Source organism: Mus pahari, chromosome 12 (genome assembly GCF_900095145.1).
Source record: "Mus pahari chromosome 12, PAHARI_EIJ_v1.1, whole genome shotgun sequence".
Lineage (NCBI taxonomy): Eukaryota > Metazoa > Chordata > Mammalia > Rodentia > Muridae > Mus > Mus pahari.
Window position 1 is genome coordinate 50,201,499 of NC_034601.1, and position 24,851 is coordinate 50,226,349.

General features: G+C 39.4%; 1 protein-coding gene across 3 annotated transcripts in view; it reads left to right on the plus strand.

Annotated features, from left to right (window-relative positions):
• Nucleotides 1-24,851, plus strand: part of Abi3bp (ABI family member 3 binding protein) — a 209,840-nt gene that overhangs the window by 110,381 nt on the left and 74,608 nt on the right. For 2 of the 3 annotated variants that reach the window (XM_021209067.2, XM_021209070.2), the window contains exons 8-18: nucleotides 166-237; nucleotides 717-809; nucleotides 5,362-5,439; nucleotides 7,348-7,422; nucleotides 8,115-8,189; nucleotides 9,135-9,206; nucleotides 9,661-9,735; nucleotides 15,648-15,710; nucleotides 16,960-17,034; nucleotides 17,562-17,636; nucleotides 18,488-18,562. In XM_021209067.2, coding sequence (XP_021064726.1) covers nucleotides 166-237; nucleotides 717-809; nucleotides 5,362-5,439; nucleotides 7,348-7,422; nucleotides 8,115-8,189; nucleotides 9,135-9,206; nucleotides 9,661-9,735; nucleotides 15,648-15,710; nucleotides 16,960-17,034; nucleotides 17,562-17,636; nucleotides 18,488-18,562 — 828 coding nt within the window. Of the gene's footprint in view, nucleotides 1-165; nucleotides 238-716; nucleotides 810-5,361; nucleotides 5,440-7,347; nucleotides 7,423-8,114; nucleotides 8,190-9,134; nucleotides 9,207-9,660; nucleotides 9,736-15,647; nucleotides 15,711-16,959; nucleotides 17,035-17,561; nucleotides 17,637-18,487; nucleotides 18,563-23,398; nucleotides 23,441-24,851 lie in introns of all 3 variants that reach the window. The other variant, XM_029544381.1, reaches the window with a different exon arrangement.

Sequence of the window (24,851 nt, forward strand, 5' to 3'; positions counted from 1 at the left end):
AGAGAAACCCTGTCTTGAAAAACAAAAAAACAAAAACAAAAACAAACAAACAAAAACAAAAACAAAACAAAGACTGTACAAGGTACCGGTAGCTTTACACCATCAGCTTTGTGTTGGTGCCTGTGTTCATCCCTACCACACTCTTGCCTTTTTATGTTTCACCAGTGATTCAGAACGTTACTCACAGGGCTTCAACCAAATCCCCAGACAAGACTCCTTTGGGGGGAACAATATTGGGTAAGTCCATCACAAAATGTGCATCTGGAGTAGGCAGTCTAGGTGATCTTTTGACAACGTGGTTCTAACGGGGTTTTGTACTAGGAGCAAGTGTGCTAAATTAGTGTCCATGCATTTCATTCTACTGTTTTAACTTCTCAGCTGGCTAAGCTACCAACCAAGAGACACCACCGTTGTCTTGGCATGTTAAAAGGGGGCAGGGTGGAAATAACTATAGCCCATGGGAAAGCTTTGAGTCTGTGAATCTGAACCAAGGGGATTTCTGCTGATAAGTTCTAGATGTGAGAAAAAATAACTCTTTAAAAAAAGGTGTGGTCACCTTTTTTTTCCTGCATTTTTAATGTGGAGTTAAAGTTAATCAGGAAGGCAGTGTCATCCTTTAGGTTCCTCTTTGTGATTCTGATTCTCTATGGTTTGTTTTTGTCTGATATGTGATATGTTTTCTTCCTCCTCTTACTCTTACATCTATTCCCTTACAGTTCATCTGATTATTCCGGGTCTTAATGAATCCACTGTAAAACTTCCCACATCCATAATGCTTGAGATTTCGGATGCTCTCAAGGCACAATTAGGTAAGCAAAGGCTTTTCAGTGCACACTAGCACTGAATGATACCGCACTGCGACTCTGTGAGGGATATTTCAGATGAGCCATTTGAGAGCAAAAATAATGAGCATGGAGGAGGAAGTTGGAGGTTAGATATTACAGTCAGTCATCTGTAGGTTCTTTTACAATTTTTAAACATACTATAGGAAGAGAGATAGCCAAGAATAAGGTTGGTGTTATGGTCTTCTTCTAGAAAGGATTGGGTACACTAGCAAAATCCCCTTCAAAGAGGCCAAGAGGATAATCCTGGTAGCCTCATTTGACTATCAGATTGGGCTCAAAGTTGTTTCTCTGGCCGTAGATCTGAAACTCAGATAATGGCCATTCAGACTGAAGTGAGACAGCATAGGAGGATAGTTTGAAGGCTAATGATGGTGAAATTTTTTTTTTCTATTTTCATGTGTATTAGGTGGTGTGTATGAGTTACTGTATGTGCGTTTGCAGGTATGGGCATATATGTATGCATGCTCATATATATGTGTATGTGTACACATTGAAGGACTGAGGGAGGTTGAGGTTTGAATCATCCTGAATTACTCTTCCAGAGTATTCACTGCATCAGGGTTTCCTAATCAAACACAAGCTTACTGTTCTGGTTAGTCTTGCCTGCCAACTTGTTCTGGGGATCCCGTGTCCTTGCCTTCTGAGGGCAGAATAATAGATGGGCCACCATGCATGCCCACTTGGCACTCAGTGAGTTTCAGGGATCTGAACTCTCTAGTGTTAAGTGATAAGTATTTTCTCCACTGAGCCATCCTCTAGGATGTTTTTTGAATACTTTTTAAACAGTTTTCCTTTTGAGAACTCTGTTTAGTCCATTTTTACTTAAATTGTTTTCTTAATGTTTAGTGTTTTTTTTAGTTCCTTGTATATTCTAGACACTAATTATAAGATGTATAGTTGGATGCTCACAATCAGCTATTGGATGGAACACAGGGCCCCCAGTGGAGGAGCTAGAGAAAGTACCCAAGGAGCTGAAGGGGGCTGCAACCCTATAGGTGGAACAACAATATGAACTAACCAGTACCCCCTGAGCTCATGTCTCTAGCTGCATATGTAGCAGAAGATGGCCTAGTCGGCCATCATTGGAAAGAGAGGCCCCTTGGTCTTGCAAACTTTATATGACCCAGCACAGGGGAATGCCAGGGCCAAGAAGTGGGAGTGGGTGGGTAGGGGAGCAGGGGTGGGGGGAGGGTATAGGAACTTTTGGGATAGCATTTGAAATGTAAATAAAGAAAATATCTAATAAAAAATGGGGAAAAATAAGATGTATAGTTCAAAAGCATCTTCTTACACTCTGTGGGCTGCCTCTTTGCTGATTTATTTACAGTTATGTTTGCTGTACAAAACCTTCAGGGTTTTTGGAGACCCTGTTTGTTGGTTTTGTTTCTTGTGGAGTCCTATCTAAAACCTCATTATCTCTGCCTAGATGCTGAAGTTCTTCCTTCTTTATCCTCTAGCAGTTTCAGAATATCGGCTCTGATTTTGGTTTTTTAGTTGGTGATGATTATCCATTTGTATGTGAGTGGTAGTTCAATACAGATATACAACGGATAACAATGAGTTCAGGATAAGTGGCATATTTACCACTTCAGACATATGTGATATCTTTGCATTGAGAATATTAGAACTCCTCTCTAGCTGCTACTTTGAAATGTCACATTAATTGCTGTCAGTCATAATCATCTTATTGTGCGATAAAATGTTACCAAGTTATGGGGGATATTTTTATAGCTTAGAAGTTGAGTCGCTATATAAATCATAGCTTCCAGATGTTTTTCTTTCAATCTGTAAGCAACTTTGCATTCTGTTAATTGATTGTTTTGCTGTGCAAAATTTTTCCTCCACAAAATTGCATGGAAATAAACACTTTTATATTACCAAGGGAGAAATAAACTTCCCAAAGTTAATTATCACTGCAATTCAGAAGAGTTGTATTTTTTGAGAGATTAAATCCTAAAAATAATAACCCCATTTCAGCAGAGCCCATCATGGGACATTAAGAGATGCAATAGCTTTTGTTCTAAGAACACATGGTGTGAATAAATAAACAAGAGAAGTCAGTATTACACACACTCGTCTCCAAGGGACTTACAAAGGGTTTGCCAAAGCTAAGACACCCCTTGCCAAAAGTTAAGAAAAATAATAGTGTTGAAAATAACATAAAAGAAAAATGGAGGAAAAAGAATTACTGAGGTTTAGGCCACAGTTGGATAGTGTTTTACTCTCTGCCAGGATAGCAGGTGTGTATAGTATAGACAAATACTCATGGGTTGCAAACTGATGCTAGAACTCTCTCATCTAAATATATTTCCCATCTCCCAACTACTCAGATAATTGATGTGTCATATTTAGAAGTACCATGTATGCCTTTACAAGAAATTAGCATTGTATGAAGGATACAAATACATCTGGAGAAGATGGTCTGCCATGTTTTCCGATTTGTGATTGAATTTTAGGTTAATGTGATTGTCAATTAAAGGCAGCTATTGAATCTAAGATGAAACAATTTAGTGTCTGGTCCCTGATTGAGAGTCTAAGATCTTGAGGGAGGGAAGACTGCAAGGGACACTCATACACACACACACACACACACACACACACACACACACACACACACACACAGAGAGAGAGAGAGAGAGAGAGAGAGAGAGAGAGANAGAGAGAGAGAGAGAGAGAGAGAGAGAGAGAGAGACAGAGACAGAGACAGAGACAGACAGAGACAGACACACAGAGACAGAGACAAAAACAGACAGAGAGACAGACAGACAGAGAGGGGAACAAGGGGACAGACAGAGACACGAACGTATAGAGAGACAGATGAACAGAGAGATAGATATGGAAAACAGACAGATAGAGGGACAGAAAGACAGAAACAAGTTTCCAAAATTAGGTTTCCTAGACAGGTAGAGGTTACCAAAATCAAGATCATAGGATATTATTAAGGGAAAAGAAAAACAGTAACAAAACTGCCCTGATGGAGTTGGGAACACTGGATGGGACCTTGTAATTGACATTTGAAGAGTTCATCTTCCTCTGGTGTGCATTGAAAAGAAGAGGAGCAGAACTCAGGAGAAGCTTGTGAGTCAATGAGTCTTCCCTTGATAACAATCAGAATAATTTAAAGCTGTCATTACAGAAGATGTCCAGAAAGAAAATCTTGATAAATATTAGGGGGGAAAGATTTTTTAAAATAAAAGGTGTGTATGTTTAGTCATTACAGACAGACTTGTTACTCTTTTTATCCTTGTAACGAGATGGGGATAGTGTTGTTGACTATTTCTGAGATGTAAGCATGCTGTGTAACCATGGACCCTGGATTAAGAGCAATGGCCAGCCCACTGCACCTGTCCACTGAAATGTGCACAGCCAAAACTGATATGTGTCTGCTTTCGAATTGCTTTCATGTCTGTAAGGAGTAAACATATTTTGTGTCCACATTAAATTCAAAGAAGGAAATGAATAAGACTCTGTAAGAGTGATGCCTACCATAGGTGGCTACAAAATTTCCATTCTCAAAAAGTTTCGAGAACACTCAGTCTCCAGCTGGGGATGAGTATGTCCCAGCTGGGGATGAGTATGTCCCAGGGAATACGGCTGGAGATATTTCAGATTGAAAATTGAGAATTTTCTTTTTTTGGTGGGAGTGCAATTCTGATTTAGAATTTCTTTAAGAAAACACCCCAGGCTTAGAAGAAAGGTTTTGCAAAAGTTACAGAAAAAAAGGAAAAAAATTCTGTTTTACACCAAAATCCCAGAAACTGAATGAGAAGATATGTGTTAGCATGCATCTCAAATGAAGCCCACTCACTCTCATTGTGGTTCTGATACACATTTTTTCCAAATAGCTTATTTTCCTGTGTCTCTTATTTGTGGGTTTCAAATTTTTCAGTATTATAACCTGTTATATTTTTTTTACCATCTGTAATAATGGAAAATCTCTATTGATGTGTAGGGTTTTTTTTAAAGTTAACTGTCCTTGAATAAAAATAAAGGGACATTCACGGGTACAACTATGCCTTGCAGAAACTTTAAGCTGGGTGATGGAATTTATTCAAGTATTCTATTGTGAGTCTGTCATTCCTTTACCTATTAAGATCTTAAAGTAATTCTAGGGTTAATTGGGAGGAACTTTAAAGTCTGTGTTCTATTCATACTAGCCCTTGGGACAGTAGAGTGGACTGACTGGCAGGAAGAGGTGTGTATAAATGAATTTTTGTTGTTATTGAGAAAACCATTGGCTTAGTGGTTAAAAGCACTTATTATTACTTACTGTTGCTGGTTTGATTTCTAGCACCCAAATTGTGGCTCACAACCAGCTGTACCTTCAGTCCCTTTCTGACCATATTGAGCACTATGTGCACACACATGGTACACATGCATACATGCAGGCATTAGGTTCATACACATAAAATAATCAAATAACTCTGCAATACATTTTGTGGTTGATTATGTTTGCAATAAGGTAATGCTGGACATTGTACTATGAGGAAATAAATTGGCTTTCTTTTTTGTTCAGCTAAGAATGAAACATTGGCTTTACCAGCAGAATCTAAAACGCCAGAGGTTGAAAAAGTGGCAGGACAGCCAGTAACAGGTAAGGAGATGCTATTGAGGAAGGATGCCTCATTGGTTCAAATAGTGAGTAAGCTATTGAGGAAGGATGCCTCATTGGCTCAAATAGTGAGCTACAAACCTTTTTTTTTTTTTTTTTTTAGCAAAGAATGAAAAAAGAAATTAATTTTGATCATAAAACAACAGGAGATTCTAGGGTTCTAAGCTTGGGAAAAGAAGAGATGCAAGTGGGTGGAGCAAAGGTTGGTGGACACAGTAAGCAGCAGGGGAGGTTTGAATTTGACAATGAATGGAGATGTCCTGAGAGCTGAGGGAGTTGACACTAAGGGTGACATCGTGCTTTGTGGTCCTTCCTCTTGTATGAACACTCCAGACCGTTTTTTTTTTGTTTTGTTTTGTTTTTTTTTTTTTTTTTTTATTGCCCGGCTAGCTTCACAGGTGATCAACATAACAGAGTGTCTTATATCCCTCATAAGTCCATGATGATGTCTACGAAAACACATTGAAATAATTTACAAAAAAAAGTGTCCCTTGCAGGTCAATAGCCCTACTATAGAGATTGTGTACTGTCTGGCTCAAAACACAAACAAAAATAAAAACAAAAACCTTCAAACACGAGGGAAGCAGTATCCCCATAGTTTTATCATTGCTACTACCAAACATTCAATGCCTGTTCTCCAAATAAATCTACCCAGCCGAATCCTCTGGGGAGACACTAGGCTCAGAAGTACTGAGTTTGGGTCAGAGTAATGCCACCTTATCCTGGATTTCGTGAAACTAACAATGGTCAAACATTTCCTGCAGCTCACTGTTAGTTCATTAGTTAAAGAACTCTCATCAAAAGTGAGCTTTTTCATTCATAAAATTTTGATAAGGTGAGGTATTTGTGGGGTTCCACTTGCACTAAATTTGGGGGCTTTTGTTTGGTCAAGAGAGAATACAGTTGGTACAGTAACAAAATAAATAGAATATATCTCAACAGAGTATATGACCTTACCAAAAGAAAAGGGGCCTTTATAAGATGAGGTGGAAACCATTTGCACTACCAGCAGAATCCACTTGGGTGATATTCGAAGCTGATTTTTTTTTTTAAATGACTTTGGTATGATCAGTTAATACAGAGAAAAGTACAGGCGTGACCAGTGGTTAAACGAGGCTGTTTCTGTGTCAAACGTTCTGCCCAGCCTTCCAAGTTCCACTTTCTTCCCTTGGCACGATGTCTGGTGGGAGTCTTCAGATTTCCCAACTTTCTGCCAAGCTCTACCCAGAACTTTCCACTTCAGAAATACTTGGGCAATCCCCAGCCCTTATTATTTATTCAGTATTGTTGAATGTGTGTCCTTGCTGCAAAATTTCAGGGTTTTGTAGAATGTTAAAATCTCGGTGTTCATGGTTATATTTTCCCCACGTCTTTCACACACATCACCATTACCTTTAATGAAGCAGCTCAAAAACAAAACAAAACACTCTCAGACTGAACATTTGAACACTGCCCACAATTCAGCCCGGGCCTAAGCTCTACTGGTTATTTGTGGGGTTTAAGAGAAATCTTGTAACATGATAGTTGGTTTTATTTAACTCTAGATCTTTTTTTTTTTTCTATGTATTTATTCACTTAAATCGTCATGAGCCTGCTTACCATAGCCGCCACACTAAGCTATGGGGATAAAGAAAGGGAAGACGAAACATTAAGATTGCGGTGAAGAAAAAAAATGGCCTCATGGGGAAGGAGTTGGGCGAAGCCAACCTGGAAAGGGTGGATCAGGGAGGAGAGGCAGCCAGAGGCACTTGGGGCAAGTAGGTAGCTAGCTAGTGGCACCCTAGAAAGTTGAATAGATATGTAGGCTGTCAAGGGGTGTGCCGTGCCTGGGTGGCTTCTTTAGTTTATCATCTCTTAACTCATAAAGTTGTTTTATGTTTTACTTTTCAGTGATTCCGGAAACAGTTTCAAGAAGCACTAAGCCCACCTTGTCTAGTGCTTTGGACACTGCAGAGACAGCACTGGGTAATACTAAAAACTGTCCATCCATTCCCCCTCCCCAACAATAGAACAGCAATGATTAGGAACCCCAGCGCTCACAGGTTTAACACTGCTTTATCCTGCCACGCCCCTTCTCCCTCCTTGTTCTTTTCTTTTTCTGAGAATTAACATTCCCATTTCTTGGACAAGTTCTACTGGAGAGTTGCACGTGCCTTGATCTCGGTGACCAACGGGACAGACAGGCAGGCGTGGATGCTGCGCACTAACTGCATGGCCCTTTTGACCCCCGTCTTGTGGGTTGTGTGGGCAGGGGTAGTGTTTCAGCCTCGAGAGCTGCTGGAAATCTTGACTCTCTCTGGGATTTCTGCCCAGACCAGCTATGGGAAATCTTGTGCCAGATAAATTTGGGAAGAATCACCGAGAGACATGCTGTTTAATGAGAATTTCAGTTGCTCTTGGTAACCGCTGTTTTCTATCTGCTGTTTTACCCAAAAGAATCTATCTTGCTTTTTGTATTTATTCTCTTCCCCTGAAGAAAAGAAACAGCATGTGTTTGGCTGTGCGCGTAGATGCTGACCTAAAAGACATCTCCCATTTAACAGCTACGTGACTTTTCCAAGGAAAGCCAGCTCTTTCTATGAAAGTCATGGATTGCTCACTGCATGCTAGTCTGTTATGAAGCGCCACATTGCTAACCATGTCCTTCTTTATTGTAGTCCTCAGTGAGAAGACGTCAGAAACAGCCCGCTCTGTTCTAATACCTGAGTTTGAGTTGCCCTTGAGCACTTTAGGTAAAAGTCATCAAGGGATGTAGCAGCAATGAATACCCCTTTGGGAGTACTATGCATGGCTAGTCGAAATACTTGGTGTCAACTTGATTCAAATAAATCTCCTCACAAGAAAAGGGACAAATAATATAGAACAATGAGCTCTCAGCCCCTACACCTTAAATGTGATTTTTAAACATTTATAATTTAGGGCCCTAAAGAGGCTTTTCCTATGACAAAGCCACAGGTAGTTTTTCTTGGTAGTGGTGATAGTTATTTTATTATTTTGTTTCACTCAGAATCATATGAGACTGAACAAATTGGTGTCTTATCTTCCCCCCCCCCCAGTGGTTTGTACTCATTTCTAGCTTTATCTTGACAGATAAGACATATTAGATGTTTCTATAGATTCCTTAGGATTCTTAGAACTTCTTTATGAATGAAGTATTTAAATGGAGAAGAATATACACAGAGTTCTATAGGTGCCTTATGATTTGTAAAGCTCTCACACAGATATTTTCTAATTCAACCTGTTTGGGGTTTTGTTTAGATTAAAGGGAATTATACCTAAGAACACATGTATTTTCAGAACTTACAGAAAACTAGTAAATGTAGATGGAAAAGCCTGAATGCTTCATTTAGTGGCTTGATTATAAAATTCCATAAAAAGGAATTTTACAGTGCACATGGTGGTCCGTCCTGTAATAACCGAACATAAAAAATATAGTCAAGGGGTATCATGGATTCCAGACAGCCTAGGCTACACAATGTCTCAAAAACAAACAGACAAACAAACAAAACAGTTATCCTTCATTGAAGCAGAAGTAAAAAAAAATACTTCTGGGTATTTGCTTGACCTATGGGTGATATTTTTAATCTTGTATTTGTTGCTTTTGTAACTTTGAAACATTTAGAAACCTCTTTTGTTTTTATGCACCTGCCCTAACTACCTCATGTGTTTTATTCTAGCTCCAAAAAGGTTCCCTGAGTTTCCTGAGGCAAAAACAACCTTCCCATTGGAGAGACCTGGGGGTTCCTGGGGTAAATAGAAGTTGCTTTGCTTTTGATGCTTTGAATGTGCATGGTGAGCTCAGTGACAGAGTGCTGGCCTGCCGTGTACGGGGGCCCGGACTTGATCACATGCATCACATCAGGCGGGTGCCCATCAGCTCTGTAGAGCACTGAGTCCTTTCTCTAGGAAGCTAAATGCACGAGTGCTCTCGGTTAACTCGGGGAAATCAGTAGCTGGTTGGTTGAAAAGGAAAATTAAAATATTATTTGGTTAGATTTCATACAGCATCATCAAAAGCCGTGCCTGCTGCATGGTCTAGCTGGTTGTTTGCTGTCGGAATGTGTGCACACTGGCTTTTCTGTACACAGTGACTGCCGGTTGGATCCATATGAGCTTTGCGGTGCACTTTTCCCACCCACTTACCTATCTGAGCAGTCTGTCTGTCATAATACATTCAGCACCTTCTGATTCTCTCTAATATAGCTTCAAGTGAGGAGCCATGGGTGGTACCTGGAGCTAAAACATCTGAAGATTCCAGAGTTGTACAGCCTCAAACTGGTAACTGCATTCTTTTTTTAAAAAAAAAAAAAATTAACATCTTCTGACTTTACTTACATAGGTTCCATTATTATTCATCAATCTACTTTATGGCAACTAGTGATACGTTTCTCTTGTTTCTGCTAACGTGCAAGCATGCATCTCTCTAAGCAGTAGTTCAAATATTCCATGGAACCATCCCAATTTATGTTAGGCGTCAAATTAAAATTTAAAATTAGGTTATTTGTGATCACAAGAATTTATTCATTCAGGAGTTGACACATTTCTATTCTTCAGTCGTTGATATATTTGTACTTTCATTCATATGAGCTTTCTAACTTTTGAATTTGGGGTATATTTGTGCATATACTAAGCTGCTTCCTCTGCAGCTTTAATATATAGCATTAATTTCAAATTACTCGAGTAGCTTCCCATGTTTAATTATTACAAACATGAAGAACCCAGACTCTGAGGAACAGAGAATCTCTTAGAAGATGTCAGGAAACGTTCGTTTATCTGTCTCCTGGGAAATGATCAGCAGAAGGGAAATGACACTTTGCCTCTCTTGGTTGAATACATTCAGAAAGGGAGAGGCTCTGTGAATGAGGATCCTTCATATCTTGGGACGAGATGGCAAGACCATCCGGATGGCGACAAAGTTGTGCCCGGAGTATAGCACAAACTGTCGGCATTAGCGAGAGAATGGGGAGGGGAAAGCCAGTTGTGGTTTTGCCTGTGTCCTTTGTGAATACAGAATACTTTTGATTTTTGTCTTGATCTATTTTCATGGTAGAACAGCCTCATGTAACATTAATGTCCTTGGAGACTGCTGACATTCAGCAGGGGAAAGCTATGGGCCAGCTCCTATATGGCTGGCGCTGTTTGATTAGTCACTAAATGTGAAATATTGTTTCCTTTTGTAAAATGTATGTTGTTTTGGAACTTAGTGGAAATTTTGCCACCTTTAACACTCTGTATCAAAACTGCAGAGTGAGTGTTCTCATAAAGTCTTCTATGCCACTTTTTGAGATATAAAGGACAACTGAGAATTCTAGCTTGCTTGGTAATGGAACCTCTTGAGTTATTTTGATAGTTTCTGGCAATGAAAGGAACAGGAGGTTTGGAGCATTGCAAGAAATATGAGAGACACAGTCACTTAATATATTCTCCCCTGTACTCAGTCTGCTTGCCCTAATCTTTCACTAGTTCTGTATGTTGTGATTTTCTTATGTGGACTTGCATTTTGTATTGCCTTCTGTAAAGTATGCTAACTAGGGTTGATTGAGCTTGATTTCCTTGGCAAATCTAATTTTCCATAAAGTATATAAAGGAAATCATAAAAATGTGCTCTATAGCATACCAAGATGTTAAATTACTCATAAATTCTGTGTTTAAAGGAAACCAGCCAAATCTTTGAAATACTTAAGTGCTTGTGACAGTTCCTCAGGGTTAATTCTGTCTTTCTAGTGATTTAGTAGGGTTAGACTTACCTTCTATTAGACAGTGGCCAGTCTGCTATAATTCTAGTGTTACAATAGAAAGCGTTCTAGAAAACTCTAGTCCTTCTATCGTCTGATAGACAGTGCACTTGTGTCTCTGATCCACACACTGTTGTGTCCTTTCCCCCTTCGAATTGCATAATTTCTGCATTAATATTCCTCAAAAGCTTATGGACCCAATGTCATTCTGAAGGCCTTCAGTGTTCCCTTTTATGGTAAGCTGATACAAGAGAGACTTCGCCCGGGGATGGGCAGACAATCAATAGTTAGGCTCACCTAGGTTTCACAATCACTCCACTGAATGACTCCCAACGAAAAGTGAAACAGCGCCATGTAGCACGCTTTAGAATTGGGAACAGAGTTTTACATGTTCTTCTCCTGTCCACTGAGTGCGGTAACCTGAATTACTCCGTAAGTGTTCTCTGAGGACTTGTGCACATTTAATAAAACGATGTCCTGGTCAAGATTCTGTGTTTTCTATAGGCAACAGAGCTGGAAAAGCTCCTAAATCACATAGAGTGTGTGTGTGTGTGTGTGTGTGTGTGTGTGTGTGTGTGTGTGTGATGTCTAACATCCTAACACTGTACAGGAGATACAGGTATAGACATGAATGTCCTGTTTCTGGCTTGATGGTGCCAGCGTTAAGCCTCCTTAATTTATTTTAACATTCTGTAAAAGGGCTTTTATTTAGTACCACAAAGTTTCAGAATCAAAGGAGGAAAATGTCCACAACCCTAGAATGATTCAATGCATTTGATTTTAGCATTAGAAAACCCTTTTGTCTGTCCTTCCCCAAAGTGTTTGAACAACTGAATCACACCCTCCAGTCTATTGAGTTATCACAAAAACGTCTTCCTCTAGTAACATTTCTTTGTAAGCCACAAGTCATCTTTTAGAGACTCATCCTGACAGGTCAGGATGGGGGACAGTCAGTCCTTTTATTACACTCCACATTGGAGCTTCCTTTAAGAGGCCAGCCTTTGCCATTTTCCATATTGAATTTGTGCAAAGTTTGTAGAAACTTGTGCAAACGTGTGTCACATAGCGAGGCTCTGTGAACTAAATAGCTCGGCTGGCGTGAGGAGGAGTTGATTAGTTGGAACATTCATACCCTGGGTGATTTCCTTAGAGTTTTTGCAAGGAGATAAACTCTGTATTTGATTATCCCAGAGCCGGCTCATCCATCCAGATTAAACCCTAGAAAGGATGGAAAGTAGGAACAAGTTGTAGCGTTGATGCTCAAGGGCGAGAAGATGGATTGAAGCATAGTAGATGGTGTACAGGCTCACTGTGGCCTCTTAGAGATTTATGGGCTCAATCTTTCATTTTATTTCACAAACTTCAAATTCAAGCAGAGAGGTGCTATAGTTTTCCACTAACCAAAGTATTATTTGTGTATTCAAACAGTCCAGAGACTCTGGGTTGCTTTCTTAGCTGGGTGCTTTGTTACATCCCTTCATTACTTCTTCATTTGGCTGTAGGAATTGTTTTCATGGTGATGCATAACAATGGCAAGTCTGGCAGTAGATATTTTGGTGCACAAATTCCTATATTATAAAATGATTAAAGGAGTGTTTATTTTCCATCCCCACATCTAATTCAGAAGGTCATTACTCTTTTGAAGACCTTAACACATCTTCCAAACTAATTTGTGTGCTAAAATAGGAATTTTGCACATTAATTCTTCTATTGGTCTGCCATGTACCAGGATCTAGAACCTTATAAAACAAAATAGCTATGACAGAATCTCTCCCTAATAAGGTCTTTTATCCATGAAATTATGTTAGAAAAGGAAAATCTTTCATATGGTTATTGATATTCAAGAAACTCAAGCAAAATAAAAGGTATTGTTGCTTATTTGGAATGCTTTGTGTACTACCCATGACTCCATCGGGGCATTTTTATGTTGGTATTTGCATATGTTTAGTTTTTCAAAGTAAAAATATATAGCAAATAAAACATAATTACCAAGTGGTCTTCCAAGTATAAATGCTTCTGGAAAAGCTGAAAGTAAAATTTTGTGTAATTGTGACTCATTATTTTGTTTATTATAGCTTTGAATTGTGCTACCTATTTTAGCTCCCAAATTTGATTTCTCTTTCAACTCTGGTCTCACGGAAGCTTTGTGAATTAAATATCAAAGCCATTGCCTAGTTTCAAATAGAATCAGTGTTTTATCCAGTAAAGGTGATGATGAGCAGCAAGGCATGGTGATGATGAGCAAGACATGGTGGCTTGCAGACTGAAAAACAGTAGAACTTACCCCAAACTCTTGGGGCTTTTCATCAATTTCATACCTAGACTGGTTTGTTAGAAACAGGCCATATAATTTAGTGAATTCTACTCAGGCCGGCTTAAATGCAAAGTTTTGTAAAGAACTTTTAGATGCCAAAGTTTTTGTAAGGAAATCTAGAACTCATGGTGATATTAAGAGCGTTTTTTCAGAGAATTCCATTTCAATTTTTCCCTCTTCTCTGACATCTGTAACTTCAGAGTCAAGTTTTGATTCAATTCAGCAAGTTGAGGTGGTTGCTTTTCAAAGCTGTACAGTAGCATAAGACTTCTAGTATGTAGGGTTTTTTTTCCCCCTTTTTCTTCTTTTTCTTTACCACTCAACTCTCAAAAAAAAAAATATAGAAATAGAAATATAGGAAGCAACTGAGCTGACGAGTATGTTATTTGGATCCCAAGTATGTCCAAGAAAAAGACTTTAAGAGACTCCTAACAAATGAAAATGTACAGACATGAACCATAATTACTAGAGGATAGCAAAGTATTCTATTCCCAATGATGCCTCTAGTGATGACTTACAGAAGTTGTCAGCCTTGCTTGGAACCTAGAAGCGTGAATGTAAGAAGTAAGGTTAATTAATAAATACCCATTAGAATAAAAACACAGACTGCAGGAAAATTTATCTAGCATACTCGATAGGAAGGAGATTTGGTACTTAGCATAAATGCAGCCATAACATTTTCCAGAGGCGTGAATATAAAGTCAAGATATTAATTTGCAATTTCATAAGGTGAGAGGAGTATGTCTAAATTGATGATATTTCCTAACATTTAGAGGAGGACAGAGCTGATGTCACTAGAAGCTTGACTTGAACCTTAAAGCAGGGCAAGGATTAGAAACTGGCAGTATTTTTGTTCTTTGAAAGATTAGTCATTCCTGTCTTTTAAAATCACCATTTGGCTAACTTTACACAAAAATGTTAGGTCCCAACAATACACAGAATATTCTATTTCTAAGGACTTTGTAGGTTTACCTTCACAAGTGACATGCTTCTCCAGTGTCCTCTTATGGGATCACATGAGTTGTTCTCTTCTTTGAGACTCTGTCTCACTGTCTAATGCCATCTTATAGCTTCAATTAGCATGAGTTCCATGTCATTAAATTGTAATTGGGTCCAATGAATAAATCCTCCTGCATGCTACTCCCATATTATAAATTTTTCTATGAGCCAATTTGAATAACCCAAATAAGCAGTATTTACCTCCAGTTTCTGCTTTCTCTGCCTCTTATTTCCAGTGACAGTTATTTGTGCATCCAGAGAAGATTTTCAGTACTGTGTTTACTTGCAAGTTATTTTATGTGAACACAAAATTTATCCCTATATTAAAATAGTTAAGTTTGAGTGCATCCCATTTTCTTCCTTTTATACAGAATATAACAATCGGCCTTCAAATCTACCCATCTTGTAGAAGGGACCATGACTCTTTGGAGGAATGTAGAAAGTTGCCTCTGAATAAAACCGAGAGGTGGTGCCAAGTGTGCCCTGGTCTCAGTCCCACTGTCCTTAGCTCTGAAATTAGGGTGAAAATGCACCAAGTCAACAATCCCCCCATATGAACACTGCGATTAGGTTTACCACTACAAACCTCAACTTTACTGTCTAGAAAATGGACAGACTGGTGGCAATGCCTGTCCCGCCTCTATCTCAGGGACGGTAACGAGGGTAAAGAGGTTAATGCACGAGACAATGTGAACTTTTAAGGACCATTTGCTTCTTAGGTGCTGTACCAGAGACTTTTACGAAGCAGAAAGACTAAGCAATGGATTCTACAAATAGTACCTTCTATTTCAATGCGCCTTCTCTTTCCTTCTTCAGAAGCTTCTCCCTCCCCTAGCTGCCGTATGACGACTAGATTTGGGTTTATGCTTGCTGAAGCTCTTTGATTTAGAGCTGGCACCACTTCACTATAAACAAGTGGCAAGATTTTCACAGCATTTTGGGGCCAGGGCCACGGCATGGTAAACGCCTGCAGCTAAGACAGAAGTGGTGACTGTCAGCTCAGTCCGTAGTAAGGAGGCCAAGAGCTTCAGAATTTAGTATCTATGTAAAACTAGGCTTTAGCCACCACTAAAATAGGTCAGGCAGTCATGCATAATATAGCAAAGCTAACATGTCTTTTGTTTTACCTTCCTATTTTTAAGCAACTTCCGATGTTATCTCAAGCTCGACAACTCCTGATGAGACTGAAATAGAGCTTCACACAGGTATACCCAACCTTTCAACGATGCCTTTGGATCCTAGGTCTTCTTATGCCTAGTGGTTAGAAGGGTAAAGAGCTTTAGTTTTTGTAGGATGAAGAAGTGTGCTCACCAGAATTCCATAGCAAGCAGTAGCTATCCTCATCTGTGTCCAGGAGACAGTTCCTGTCCATCCCATTGGGGATTACTCATTATTTTTTATCAGTAAACAGACTCTGTCACGCAAGGGAAGAGTACAGATAGACGAGGCCACTACCTGGGGAAAGTACATGGCTCAGAAGTTAAGAGACTGTTCTTCCAGAGGTCCCGAGTTCAATTCCCAGCAACCCACATGGTGGCTCACAACCATCTGTAATAGGATCAGATGCCCTCTTCTGGTGTGTCTGAAGACAGTGACAGTGTACTCGCATACATAAAGTAAAAATATTTTGTCTTCCTAGAGAGTATTCTGTAGGGCAGTATTTCTCAACTGGGGATGGTTTAGAATCTCTCCTCTGCACAGGGGCATTTGGCATTGCATAGAGACACATCTGTTCTAAACTATGAGGGTGGGGGGAGGTGTATCTACATCTAGAACATAGAGACTTGGGATCCACTGCTGTGCACACAGCAGCCTCTGCCAGCTAAGATTTCTTGGGCACCAGTTGTTGTACTGCTGAGCTAAGGAGCCCCATGCTAGGCTGGGAGCATCACTTGTTTTTGCACTTAAGTTGTGTTTAAATCTTACATTCCCTTACTGACCCATCTACAGTGGGTTGAGCTCAGTCTAGCAGCTTCTTTTAGCAAATATGTATCAAGCATCTACCAAACCAGTCCTGGAGACCTAAATGTCAGACTGGTATCTGTCAAACCTAGATAGGCACGCAGTATGCTTTTTACGAATAGTCTTATCTCAACATTATTTGTATGGGAAGCAAAGATAAATAATTGTATATAGTAGAAAATAAAAATAATTCTCAAAGTAGGTCCATTCACAGTTATGAAGTGAGGGAAGGAAGTAGAAAAAAAGCAACTGAAAATAAGTTGAATGGTATAGCTGTTTTTATCATGGATTCTGATTTTTCAGTGATGTGTGTTTTGCAAAGTGAGGCCATCTTCAGTTCCTATTGAATCACTGGCTTAAAGCACTGGCTAGCAATCCCTCAAGTGTCCCTGATATTTTCCTTTCATAGGGCACCACTTCTTACTCAGGACTTTGTATTTTATCCCCAGGAACTTCTATTCCCTTTATAAATGTTGACATTTATTCCAACAGCAACAAGTGATCCTATTCTGGACTCTGTTCCACCTAAAACTTCTAGAACTGCTGAACAGCCAAGGGCAACACTGGGTAATGTTTTTAACAGAAAAATTGTGCTTTGTTTTCCATTAAAAGTTCCATGTGGATGCCTTTCTTCCAAAATGACCATTCGATCCCATTTCATCTAACCACTTGCCTCCTTTCTATTTCTGAACATAGATGAATGATATATTTTTATTCAGGCATCTTTTTTTATATTCCATTTTATATCTGACACTTTCTCTCATACTAAATGAACTCAAAAAACAAACAAACAAACAAACTGATTTCCAATCTTTAAGGACTGCATGGGCATCTTTCACATCTGCCACATCTCTTGCTCTGTGCTTATGGCTTACATCCCCTCATGTTCATGGACGAGTTTGCCTGTTCTGAGCAATTAGCATTCTAGCTTTCCCCTGATTTACATCACAGTGCCATCCACCAGCTGAGGACAACATGCATCTTTTCCCATCCTTCTAGCATGCAAGTTATGCCATCTGAAAGCATGTTGAAAGCCATAAAATACCTCATTTTAACTGAGATTGCTTGCTGGGGTGGGGTATTTATGCTTCCAGCTCCAATCGAAGCATTATTTGAATCCCGAAATGTGGAAATCTTCACCAGTCCTGAAGTGCGACCTACAACGCCTGGTAATTGATATTATTTATGTAGTTGTATGCTTTGAAAGGACAGGTAAAGTGACAGCAAAGAACCAGTGACATTTGCCTTTGATGTTTTAATGAATAATCATTTCCTTCCTTTCTTTACCATGGGATCCTTCAAGGAGCTGAGTTATACATAGTTAGTCTTAGGACAAACCTCAAGGAATTTGTACAATTCTAATGTCTGTATAATTTGAAAAGTAGTTTTCTTTATTGCTTTCAACTTTGTTGACCATAAAAGTGTAGCAGAAGCAAATGATAATTGTTTTAAGTATATTTCTTTCTGTTGAGCCACAGTAGTAGCATTCAATCCGTGGTAGTTCAGAAAGAACCAAGTAATCCCTACAATCCTGGATATGCTGAAGAAAGATGTGCGAGAACTCGTGTCAGACAAAGAAAATTAAATAATGGAGTTCATTTGTGTCTGCTGAAGGTGCTAGTGAACTGTAAGATAAAGATGTTCTGAATGTTCTTCCCCATTCTGTAAGTCCAAAATATTGTATAAATTGTATAAATATCATATGACATATGTTATCATCTAAAAAGCCTGCAGAGTGCTCAGTTACAGTACCTTTAACTGAGTAGTATTTTTTCCTCAAGTAGAAATTTAAGCGCTCCTTTATAGAAACATGATTCTTTTGGGCCCAGGGAACACTTAAAGTTATTATTGAGTATGTACTCTGTAGAAAGCATGAACAGCATGGGCGTCTAGGAGTGTACAAAGCAAGCTCTCTAGTCCTCCTTTCATTCAGTAGGGTTGTGTATTTATGTTTACAGGCACAGTGTGGCTGGCCTTTGGGGAGTATCACTTACCAAAGCTGTGTTAACTCTTCTTGCAGCTCCTCAGCAAACTACATCTATCCCTTCCACACCCAAACGACAGTCAACACCCAAACCGCCAAGAGTCAAGCCTGGTAAATAAATGTCTCTTCAACTTTTCAAATGATGTAAACCCAAATAGATCGTGCTCGTCTCCTTAGAGTAAAAAGAAAATTATGTTTCTCTGCAGGACAGTTTCTTTACGAAATTTGAAAATAACTAACAGTAATATAAAGGGTTTCTAGGTTTGGAGATAAGCTGTGGAACAGGTCCTGCCACCACAGCTCACAGTAGGAAATAACCACTCTATTCTGAATATGCATTGCACTGAAGCATCTTTCATTTTTACCCTAGGGCAGTGATTCCCAACCTGTAGGTCATGGCTCCTTTAGGGGTTGAGTGGCCCTTAACAGAGACTGCCTAAAACCATCAGAAAACATAGATATTTATATTATGGTTCATAACAGTAGCAAATTACAGTTATGGAGTAGCAAGGAAAATAATTTTGTGGTTGGGGAATCACTGCAACAAAAAGGGACATAACTAAAGCATGCTGACATAGAGAGGATGTTATTCTGGGCTTCGCGTTTCTTATAACCCCAAGAGTAATAATAATGAAAATAAAACATAAGATATAAAACTTCAGTCTATAGTGCTTATATAGATGCTCCAAGAAAGATTGAGTTGCAGCTGTGAGCCTTAAAATATTTGTAGGATTCGGGGGGAAGAAAGAGGAAGGGAAAGCATCTATTGCAGCCTGAGGAAGTTTAAGGAATTTAACCATCAATTTGGGGGGTGATGGTTTTCATTGCCTGATAGTATGCCCACATACTTGCTCATCAAACTGACTTTCTCCTCTTACTTTGTAATGTAAATATTTCTTCTGACCTGTATGTGTTGTGATGGTTCAGAAATTCTTACCTTCAAATTGTGTTCAGTGCATACTTTGTGGCTGACTACAAGATATGGCAGGGTTTTTGAAAGGTCACTCTGTTCTTGAAGGAGATTTTACTATCTCCACGTTGTTAAATTTTCCTTCCTGTCACCAGAAAGAACTCCAAGTCCAAGGACAAATGCTCTGAAATTTCTCAACATCCTGATGCTACTCGGTGTTGTATCTGTTCCTCCTCACTATGGAGAATGCAACACCCTTGCTCCCTTGTAAGCTGTCAGAGGCTGTTTGTACTAATTGCTTGTTTGGGAGATGCTAAATACTTATCTCACAGACTGCATGGGCTCTGTAGCTGTTTGGGCTGTGAATAGCTGGCCCTTGAGTTAGAAGATCTGAGCTTGGACTCTGATGTTGTCTGCGGCAGTACTTGGTAGGTACTGCTTCTGTTCTTTGCAGGATGGTACACACAGTTCTTGAGGCTTTGGGGGAAAACACCTTCAAGCTCAACCTAGAAGTTCTATGAAAAGGTGACTCTTAACTTGGCGTCATTGAAGTTTCTTTGTGTTTCAGATCATAGGATTATGCCTACCAATCAATTACTAACATCAAAACATACCCCCATTTTCTAGTAAATATGAAGTGAAAGTGAGAAATAGTTAAGCATAGATTAAAACCATTCTTTGAGTAGTTACCAGAAAGCAGCAACACTCTTCCATAAGTGATTCTCTGTGCCCGGAGCATGAAATATTCTTTTAATGGAATATTTTCAAAATCTTCCAAGCTGACAAATTTATTCCACTTATTCAGCTTTAGTATTAGATTTATCTCTTACGGTTTCATATGTCAACATAGGAATCTGTTGGTTATTTTGTTTTTGTTTTTGTTTTTTTAACTCAGTAAAATACAATTAATTTCTGAAACTTCAGAGAAGTTAGCTTCTCTCAGTCTAGCACTGACACCATGCAGGGTAGTTTCCCTGATCCTCAGTTGTTCTCAAAATAATGCTGACAGATGGATTTATGCAACTCTTTGGCGCAAGAACTTCCAATTTATATGTTCGCATCTGATGCAGTTTTTCCATGGAAAGTGCAAAAGATGAAGTCCAACCAGATGACCTCAGCACAACTGGGCCCTTTGGCATTATCACAGTGTTGCTCTGAACTTTGTGACAGATAGTTATGTTCATGACCATCACACAGAGAACCCAGAAATCCAGCCCTGGGGCTGAGGGTCCCTTGTCTGTATTACAGCATACTTTCCAGTACCATAGTTGACTGGAATCCTGAATAACAGCCTTTCCACTGGCAAGGCGGGCGTGAGTTCCATCTTCTAAGAACCCTGTTTGTTTGGAGCTCTTCAGCTCTGGCTGCAGGACCAGAAAGAGCCGTTTCTTGAATGTGCCAAGCCTTCTTAGTTAAGGATGGTTTTTGCATTCTGTTTACTTCTCGGGAGATTTTATGCTGTTTTTCTAAAGTCTAGAAGGCTCTTGGGTAGAAGCACCTACTTAAGGATGGTGGAGCATATTGAATGATCGAATATACACCTTTTACAGTTGTCTTGGATATCAATTTATAAAATTAGCTGTGGGGAGCTTTGGTGGTTCTTACTGTCATTGTCATATAAATTGTAAACCTTTAGCTCTCAGGAGAATGCACTCTTAACATCTGATGTGTAAAGGATTCTCAACTTGGATGTCCACCATTGGTGTGTTTATACAGCAGTTATTAAAGCAAGAGGTTTTCTGCTTAAGTGACCATGATTAATTTTCATGATGGTATAAGACAACAAGAGCAACTGTTAAGAAAATTAATTTCTGTGGCTGGGTCTCCAGGTGCAGGTGGCAAGCCGAAGGAAATAGATCATTGTTCTCAACCTGTAGGTCACAACACTTTCAGGGGGTTAAATGACACTTTCACAGGGGTCACATATCAGATATCCAATATATCAGATATTTACATTATGATTCATAAAAGTAGCAACATTACAGCTATGAAGTAGAAACCAAAATAATTTTATGGTTGGGGTCACCACAACATGAGGAACTGTATTAAAGGATCCCAGCATTAGGAGGGTTGAGAACCACTGAGTTAGAGGCATGGGCAAGTATGTGAGTGACCCTGGCTAAGGTGGCCAAACGAACAAGCCCAGTGTATAAAAATCAAGTGTCCTAGCAGTTTAAATTAAGAGCTTTGTCAGTTGAAGTGGGCAAGTATTAATGAATATGAGTTTTAAAAATAATTCTTAGATTTGGAATGAGGACGTGACTTTCTGCTGGATTCCGAGTAGGAGCTAATACCAGGCAGATGAGGGACGGTGCTGTATGTTTTGTTTAGCAAATTAAATAGTCCTCCTCCGTAACTATGTCTGTTAATTTCACAATAAAGTTGGAAAGCATCAAAAAGTGCCAATAGATGTTGTTGGACATTTATTTTTGATAACTCATATTATTAGAAATGAGTTTAAGATATTAGAGGTCTTTCAAGACCTCTTTAAAATGTTACTCTTTAAAATGGTCAAATAGACACACTTAATTGGACTTGTTGTTGTTGTTACGTTTTGGTTTTTGGCGGGGACTTTCACTTGGAAGCTGATGTGGTTTTGTTCCTTTGGTTTCTAAGCTTTGCACAGCCCGGGGTCCTCACCCTTTGCAGCTCACAGGTCAGGATCACCACTTGAGGTGGTTAACACTCAGACCTCACAGTAAGGGACAGTGTGTTTCTGCTTCTCGCTGGCGTTCACAAGAGCATGAAAACCATCACAGACAGACTTCTCAGTACAGAGAAGCCCTGCCTTTCTCAGCTTGCCTCCAATGCCTGCTTTTCCATTTTGCTTTCCCCGTGAGCTGCTTTTGCTTGGGGGTTGGGCTAGTCAGTGAAGCTTCGCATTTGTTTTTGACTTGCTTTATATGCATAACCCAGTACATTTCTGAAACCCAGAGCCTCTGCCTTTCCCCTCCCTGCCTTTCCCATAGAATGAAAACCGTCACCCTTCTGTGTTAATCCACAGTGTGGTAGCACACTTGGCTCTGAATTACTATATTTTCTTTCTTTTTGAGTTCTGAGAGCAAGTCATTTAGTTCCTAGAAAGCTGCTCTATAAAAGCATCAGTTGTGGCTTTTTCTCCCAGTCACTCCTTGTATCTTCCAAACCTGCCTCCCTCTCATTCAGAATTACCAGGGTTAACTCAGACAAACTGCTGTCTGAGCTGTATAAATAGGAGGATAGTTTATATTGTAATGAAAGCTGATGAGTGCCAAATTGATTAGTTTTTTTTTTTAATGAGAAATAAAAGAAGATCTCATCCCCCATCCCACGCTTGAAAAATACAGCTAATTTTAATTATCTTCTTGAAAGAAATGACTTTTTATTGAGTAGAAGAACACAAAAACTACTGGAAAGGACATAATAAATGCCACCCAACTATCGTCGGCAAAATAAAGATTTCTCACTTCTCATTTGACCATCGGAGGGTTTGCTATTTATCATCATTTAAGTGGTTCATGAAGCCTGAGACCATACTTGGACACGTATTGATTTGCTAACCAAACGGATTTTGTTTACTAGCAATATGTACTTGTGACCACGGGTAGTACCATATGAACACTTGTGGCCCTTTTATACTAAAATGTCTTATCTTTTGTGAAAGAACATCAGGTCCAGCCAAGCTGGATATCACTCAAAACTAACAAAGAGCGCAGGCATTAGAGAATGGGACACTGTCTTCTTCTTACTTCCTGGGTTGAACATGGCTGCTCTATAGGAAACAAAATGGCTGGTGGCAAGAACTTCAGAACACCCCTGAGACAGGCATGAGACATTTATAGCAAGAGCCACAGCAGAGATCAGCAGGACAAATGAGAGCTCTTAACTCTCCTGCTGGGGTTTACGCAATGGATGTGAGTAAACCTCGATATCCTAAGCTGGAACTGCCTGTGCCTTCATCAAGGAGTGAGTGAACGTGTCCTGTGGTAAAGAAGGTTTAGTTTCTGCCTTAGGTGACCCCCTCAGCACTGCTCTGACGCTACTTGCTTTCATTGCAGCCCCAGAACCTGAGACGCGGCCATCTGCACAGTCAACAAAGGGTAAAGCTGCTTCCTTGAATCCAAGTGGAAGAACGGCCTATATCACTTTCTGTGGTCAACTTTTGTCCTTAGATTTGCTTCACTTTACAAATACTTAATCGTTCTTCAGATAGGTATTTTTTTGCAGCTGTTTTTGCAAGAACATCTACCCTGTGCCTGGGCTTGGCTGAACAGAGGCTCTGGGACACCCATGAAAGCCATACCGCCTTGGATGTGACCTATCATAGTCAAGGAGATTTCCCTTAGCTGCTTCTAACCTGTTATTTCCAGTGGAGACTCCTGGCATCCACAGGCAGAGTTGTGCTTCCCTTTGGGAGGTGTTTTGTTCCCCCCTCCCTTTTCAAAAACGCTAACATTTGCAGACTTTCTTGAAAAAAACGAGACGATTGTTCCAGATCTGAAAATTCCCATGTGTCACCAGATAACCCATTAGGAGTCGGGAAAAAGAAAAAAGAAAAAAAAAGAAAAAGTAACAGCAGAGCTAACGCTGATAGTTTCTTCTTCTTCAAAAGAGAAAAACGAAAACCAGAGCAAACCCTAACCAACCACAGAACAGACCCATCCCGCTGCCACACCAGCCCATTACACACAGTTTCCTTCACAACAAAAGCTCCTGCTTGGCGGATTACATCTACAGCTTCCAGGGGCCCAGGCCTCTGCCCTTTTTCCACTTCTTTGTCCAGACTTTAGCTGGCTGCATTTTTATTCATTTTGTCTAAAATCTCAAGAATTGATTTCAGTAGAAATCTCATGTGGATAAAATTTCACCACTTATAATTTGCTCAGGCTAGAAAGTGAAAAATTGAGCATATCCCACATTTTAGTCCATTTTGCATTCATTTTTCCTTTGACTTGATTTCCCCCTTGATAATTTTGCATGTGGTTTCAGAATCCAGAGCCCAGAGAAAATGTCAGTAATAATGTTGACATACAATTACTGAGTGGGTCACTCTTTTAGATTCATGTTCATAGAGTAATAATATATCAGTGTCCATTAACTTTTGTATTCTTGATTATTCTTAATTTTTAAAAAAATCTTATACTACCTCTAGCCTATAAATATGTCTCATTTTTTTTTAAAAAAGTTTCCCTTGACATAATTTTGAAATTCAAGACTTTTTGCCCTATTGTTTACATGTGGGTTTCTTTAATGCTAAGTAGAAAAAAGAAAAAAACCCTCCTGCTTTATAATATTAAGCCAAATTTTCATTTTAATTCTTAGTGCTTCTGAAAAATCAATCTTCCTCATGTTCTTCCCGATAGTATAGCTTCAAAACTTTTGTGTGACCATCTCTTCTACACACACTAATTTTGAGATTTTTCAATGTCTGGCTCAAAGTGCAAGAACAGGCAAACTCTAAAGAGAAAGGGAAAAAAATGGAAGAGAGAGGGGTGGGCACAAAACAATGTA